This window comes from Phodopus roborovskii, unplaced genomic scaffold (genome assembly GCF_943737965.1).
Source record: "Phodopus roborovskii unplaced genomic scaffold, PHOROB, whole genome shotgun sequence".
Taxonomy (NCBI): domain Eukaryota; kingdom Metazoa; phylum Chordata; class Mammalia; order Rodentia; family Cricetidae; genus Phodopus; species Phodopus roborovskii.
This window is the reverse complement of record NW_026125711.1, coordinates 102461-109341: the sequence shown is the minus strand read 5'-3', so window position 1 is coordinate 109341 and position 6881 is coordinate 102461. Positions and strand designations below refer to the sequence as shown.

At 44.0% G+C, this 6881-nt stretch overlaps 1 protein-coding gene across 1 annotated transcript; it reads left to right on the top strand.

The window, feature by feature from the left end:
* The first annotated feature begins 1482 nt into the window (after positions 1–1482).
* Positions 1483–2298, top strand: LOC127217523 (spindlin-2-like). Its single transcript, XM_051178527.1, has one exon. It carries the CDS (start codon positions 1483–1485, stop codon positions 2296–2298), a length of 816 nt encoding a protein of 271 aa, XP_051034484.1.
* The last annotated feature ends 4583 nt before the right edge of the window (positions 2299–6881 follow it).

Below are 6881 nucleotides of genomic sequence, written 5' to 3'. Positions count from 1 at the left end.
TTTATTTGTGAGGGAATTAATAGGGGTGATAGTAGTTGGCCAACCAGGAACACAGAGAAAGAGAGAGAGAGAGAGAGGGAGAGAGAGAGAGAGAGAGAGAGAGAGAGAGAGAGAGAGAGAGAGAGAGAGATGGTGAGTGGTGCGTAAAATGGTTTCGTATATCTGGATCTAAAGAGCTATAAGTTTGACAATTTGACTTGTTATGTGTATGGTTTCTAGGCCATTTCTTAAAGAGGTATGTGTGTTTTGGTGCCTTAAAGAACAGTTTTATGTGAAAGGGTTTTATGTTTTCTAGCAGACATCTCAGTGGAGTGGATGGGCTTATTCTTTTCACTGGATGATATCCCATGGGTGAAGCAAAAATGTCAAATATCGCTCTTGGAGCTTGTCATCCTGAGAACGATGCCAAGGGCAAGACTCAACAGAACTCAGCAGTTCTAAATGTGGTAATATGTAACCACCAGATGCTTAAAGCTGAAAGATGAATGTAGTGCTCAGCGAGGACATTATTGGACTTCACCCATGGGAAATGTACCAGAGATTAATAGTTATCAAGACAGATCATCCATGCCTTTAGAGACAGAGGCTAGGGGCTCCCAATCTTCCAAGAACACTGAAAAGGTTCTGGACATCAACAGTCTTCTGGTTCAAGGAAAGGTTTACCCTGACGAGGAGAATTGTAGCCACTGTTGGACAGTGGATTCCATAAAGGAATAGATGATAAGTGGTCTGCCATTCGGTATCAGTATCCCTAAGTGCCTAGGACCAACCACCTGCAAATGACAGAAGAGATTACAGATAGAGCATGTGTGAGTTTCACAGCATCAAATATTGTTCTTTGGCTATGGCAGCAGGCAATGAACACAGGACTCAATATTCCTATGTGGACTTTATTGATGATTGGCAGTAACTGTGTTGGGATGAGGTGTTGGCCATCCAAGAAGAGAGAAGAGAGAGGAGGGTGAGGGGCTTGTGCTTAAAAGGCAATGCTTGCACATGTTTACTGAGTCCTTACAAAGCCCTGCACTGTGGGTTAGCCATGACCTGGCTATACAGGTATGTGTGTTCCACTCTTTGTCAAGGCACAGGGTCACCATAATGCCAAAGATCCAACACGCATCATATATATTAGTCTATGGAATGTAACTAACATCTATCAGATGTATGGCCAATATAGAAAATGGAACATAAAGGAACTGCAGTATAATAATGAGGATTATGGCCTGGCAGAATTACAGCTTAAAAGTGACCAGCTCTGGTAACTCAGAGGTCCTAATTCTTCTGGTTATCCAATTCCAGTCCATAGCAGGGTACCAGGAAAGATAGAAGAACAGAGCACAGAAGCAGGTGCCCAGGCAGATTTGTCCTCAGGCTTCTTGGAGGTGCTTAAGGACCAGCACCTGGTGCTAAGGCTTCCATCTAGGAGAAGTTGGCCTTTGTCTACTTAGTTAACACTCTCTTCTTTTATTCACCTCCATAGTCATGGACCCAGGAACCAGCACTCGCTACCAAGTTTCCAGGACCCAGGAGGCTAAAGGGCAGCCCAACAGCCGCACTAAAGGAAAAGCAGACAAAGGCCATGAAGCCACCAAATATGCTGGTGCAAAGCAGAAAAACACTGCACAGGCGATGCCTAAGAGAAAATCTTCCTACCCCACTGAAAATAACATAGTGGGCCGCAGAATTTCCCACTTCTGGAAGGAAGATAATGGAATCATCACACATTGGAAGGCTACTGTCCTAGCCCAGATTGCTGTAACACCATCTCTCTATCTGGTGAAATATGACAACATCGACTGTGTGTATGGATTAGAACTTCACAACGACAAGAGGATAATATCACTTAAAGTTCTTTCTGAAAACGTGGAAACATCTGAAGTCCCTGATCCCATGTTTGCAGATGACATCATTGGAAAAGAGGTGGCACACCTCTTTGAGGGAGAGTGTGGCCTTAAAACTCAGTGGAGGGGGATAGTCCTGGGCCAAGCACCAGTCTTAACATCCTTTTTCTACATTACCTATGAAAAAGATCCAATCCTGTATATGTACCAGCTTCTGGATGATTATAAAGAAGGCAACCTGCATATCATTCCATGCTTGGATGAGGCTCCTCCACAAGATGTAGATCTGGGAATTGCAGATGGGCTAATAGGCCAAAATATAGAATACGAAAAAGAAAATGGGTCTCCTAGAATTGGGAAGGTGATTCATCAAGTTGAATCAAAATCATCTGTATATTTTATCAAATTTGAGGATGATTTCCATATCTATGTCTATGATATGGTGAAAAAGATCTGATTGATTGTTAAAGTCATGTCACAAATGTTGAAATAAAGTTATGATTTCTAGATATACAGAGGCCTAAAACTGTGTTGGCACCTCACATTGAGCTTAGCAATTGGTTGTGCTGACAAAGATACATTTCTGTGGGTAAGGCATGCTGTGTGAGCTCTTTGCAGTGAGGATATAATGGGCATGTTTTGGTGGGTGGAGCAGGAAAGGATGGAAGAGCTGTCAATTCACCCCATAAGAGAAGTGAGTTCGTGTCAAAGACAGTCATCTAAAAATGGAGTGGGACTTAGCTGGTCAGGTTGCAGGGAGGAGGAGAAGGGACTGTAGATGGTCTGAGGAGGAGTGGCATGAGGAGATGACTGCCTAGGGACAGGTGAAATTAGCCAGAATGAGAGAGAGAGGTCATAATGATGGGACAGACAGAGTAAAAGAAGTAATATGGATTTGGAAGGGATGATGGAGGGAGGGAAAATAGAGTGAAGACTTCTGGTCACTTCTGTCCCTCACAAAACCAGAAACTACTCGGTAGAAGAATACACAGAGCAGCCTAAAATAGGTTCTCAATAAAGGTACACTAGGTATGCTCTGTAGGGAGGACCCTGAGGAGACATGCTCTGGGAATTGGTTGGCAGCAAGAATCAAGTATATGAGATATAGGCACTTGTAGGATGTAGATGCAGAAGGAACAATTCCAGGAAGAATGGCTTTCTGGGTAATCCACATTCTTCTGGGTGGCTGTCCATGTTGGCAGTGGTTGCCTTGCAAACAATGGACAAGCATTCGACAGTCATGAATGGCTCTTTCCATGGGAGCACTGGAACAGTGGAACCGAATTGCCTACTGGACTGAACTGGTTTCAGAATGTTTCACCTAATCTGAATCCTAAGCAAACTAGTACGAGCTTCAGGCTAGCTCTGGGCACAGGGTGAACATTTCCTTTGGTAAAATGGATCCTTGCTGAATCCAGGAATGGCAGTTGACTCACACTGCCCTTCCTCTTGCTGGAAGTCCTTGCATTCCATGGTGGAGGTGGCATCTGATGATTGTGCCTCATGTCTCCCTGCTATAGAAGGGACCTGGCATTCCATTCTCTTTAAGAGCTGCCTGATGACACAGATGGATCCATTCATTGTCCTGGCAAAGAGCATCTGCCCTTCTTTAGGCCTATGATTCCAGTTAGATTCCCTGCAAAGCCTGTAGCAACACACACTTCCGGGTCCCTACTAATCAGACTAGCGCCCACTGCCTTCTTAATCTCATGGCAACTCTGATGGAGATGTGTTATGTGCATCTTTTTATTTTTTTGGAGACTGTGGTACAAACACCAATTGAATGGGATGGGTATTGTGGCTTTGCCTAATTGGATCCTTAGGCTGTACACTGCCATGTTGAATGGCTGTTGTTTGTGGGAAGAGAAACTGCCTCACAACTCTTTAGTCATGTGTCCCCCCTCTTCTGCCCTCTCTTGTCATTCTCCTTCTTCTGACATCCCTCTGAGTGCAGCACTGTGTGTGTTTGACCTCCTTCTCTAGCTACTGCCTAAACAGAAAACAATGTTTCTGTTTACCCCACCTGAGGCTTTACTAAGGCCACACCTGTGAACTCTAGAATTTTCTAGACATTGAAAGAAGGTATAAAATATCGTTGATGAACCCTGCCTAGCAAGCAATGACCTCGTATGCTGTGGGCCTCAAGATTGGCATAGGAGAAGTTAACCCCACCAACGGCTTTAGGTTTCCTTCCTACTTAATATTGTTTTGCTCGGCCAACATCAGCAGGTACTCCAGGGACGATTTCTGCTAACTCCCATGTTTTCTTTGATATTTCTATTTCTGTTGTGTTATGAATCAAGGGAGACTTTAGGTTTCTTCCGATAACATACACACCTTGGGATAGGATTCATGTCCCAACAAGTATAAAAGCATCATTGTGTGAGCAAGGGTTTGAATTATTTTAAACTTGGAAAGGTTTCCCTAGGCCATGCCTCCAGTTGCCATGTCTTGTTGGGCCGAAGAGACCTGGGCAAGAGCCTAGTGCAAATTCTTGAGAATGCATAAAGTTTGGCAACCTGTCTTTGGCCTGTAATGTCTACGAATGTGTCAGTCTGCAAGGTCTGATGTAAGAATGTAGGATGCCTCGGTAATTGCTAGCTTGGTGGAATATTATTGGCTCTTTCTCTTCAGGTCACCCCAACCCATCCTAAGATTCCTACTCACTATGCCAATCCTATATATGTCCCTGTTTGCTGTAATGAACTGAATTGATGCCACTGATCAGGCAGGCACCATGAAGTGTCTGATTGTTCTTGCCCTTTGCAAGGCCTGGGGAACAGGTAGACAGTGCAACCAAATTTCTTTGTTCCTCTAGTCTGAAGGAGGCATTGCGGAAGGACCACACTGCAATCGACTTTCTGGCAACATGGGGCAAATCCAATGGAGACTAAGCCATCTCTCTAGGTGAGTGAGACACTTAATATAGACAATGCAAGCTCACCTAAGCATGAACCAGGCCGAATGACTCTCCACCTCATGCTTCAGTCAAGATGTACTAAGCTAAAAATCCAAATGTCATGAAAACCTGTGACACCATTAAAGTTTTGGCACCCTGATTCCCACCTAGTAACCACTTCTTTTGAGAAACCTGGGAGAAGGTTTGGAGGGTGGTGACAGGAAGGGAAAAGGACTTTTGTTAGTTGCCCCCTGTCAGTTTCCACCCTACTTTCATGGCCATTAAAGTTTCCCACTCACCCCTGTTAATCTCATCACAGTGGGTAAAGCCTACCTTAAAACTAACCTACTGGTCAGTGGCCAGCTAATCCCAAGGCAGGAGAGGAACAGGAATGGATGTGCACATGCACTGTTATTAGGACAACGTCCTGTCCCATCCCCAGAGAGGAAGTGGAAAAGTGAAATTGGGCTGATATCAACAAGGAAAGAAACCAAATGACCAACCTGCTATGGACTGATTTTCAATAATTCCTACCGTAACTTCTCCAGTTTTTTTTTTTTTTTTTTTTTTTTTTTTTTTTTTGCCTCTCTACCACCTCCTCCTCCTTATCCTCCTTGTCCTGCCCTGTGTGATTAAGGAGATCATACAATTTATCCACCAGAAGCTAGATGCTGTAAAACTTCATTAGGTCAAAGTTCATTAGCCTTGATTCACTACTCAAGGGCCAAACTACTCATATGAATAGCCATACTCACATAAGCATTCCTACCTGACCCTCCACCTGAACACTGATGGGTAAGATTCCAGGTAAGCTGAGGCAAACTTAGAAAGTTCATGAAGTGGATCCTCTACTAGCTAGCTACCTGACACCCAATGATGGGTTAGATTCCCAATGGGGAAAAACATAAGACAGGTTTCATGATTTCTGCCATTATTACAAAAGCAAAAGGAGGAGATATGTGGCCTAAATAGTCCTGGGCATGGGGTCTACTGGAACATCCTGAGGTTAGCTCAAGTTTGGCAACCTGTCTTTGTACAGTAACCTCCATGTGGTGGTTAGGCAGCAATGCATGATTAAGAACACAGTCTGCCTGGCATTTCTCTCGTTTCGTGCAATATTATTGGCCCTTTCTCTTCATGTCACTTTATCCCATCCAATGTGTGATACCCAATACTTCAACCCTATATAAGCCCTGGCTTTTTGCAATAAACCTAGTTCCTGCTCATGACCAGGCTCCCTGTAGTATCTTAATGTCCTTGTGTTGGGGAAGACTGAGGATCTGGCAGACAGTATGGTCAACCTCACCATTCTTGGGTCCTCTCCTCTGAGGGAAGAATTGCAGAGGGACAAACACGCACTGCCTTACTGGAAAAAAATGCAAGTCCATGCCCTGGTTGGAGCTGCATTTGTAGATTTAGGAATAGACACAGAGATAATAGTCTGATTTCACATGCAGATCCCAGTGATTCTCCATTTATTTGTTTTACCATAGTCCCATAAGCACTTGTGTTCAGCTCTACCCATCAGTGTTACAGACACAGACGTGAGCAGTTCCAGCAGATGAACAGATCTTATCCTCATGGAGATTTCTATGTAGTGCAGGGTATGCAGTGGCCACATACTTCATAAATCAATACGAAGCATTTTCATTATGATAAGTGATAAGAGAAGACATGCCAAGGCTAATTTGAGGAAATGAAATTGCATGGTCGATGTTCTTTTCAGAGAAACACAGTGCCCAGCAAGGGCCTCATGGAGGCTTCATTTTGGGAATGAAAATATGAAGGTAGTAAGTCTGGCCCTTTTGCAGAAGATAAGGAGAATGTGCATTATAGGAAGCAGGATGACAGTTGCTGATCCTCATTGGCCAGAGAAGATCTGTCATGTGTGAGGAGGATCAGTCAGGAGGGCAGCATGTTTGGAGCTGATGGAGAAAGTTAGAGAACTGTGGAAAGTCATGGGTGTGTGGCAGGGGTTTGTCTTGGGGGGTATGTTGCTGGTGCAGCTAGAGCATTGGCTGAGAGGTTAAGAGCAATGTCTGGTCTTCCATTAGTTAAATTCTCATCACCCACATGGTGCCTCATAATCATCTGTAATGCCCTCTTCAACCATGCAGGCATACACACAGGTAGAAAATAAT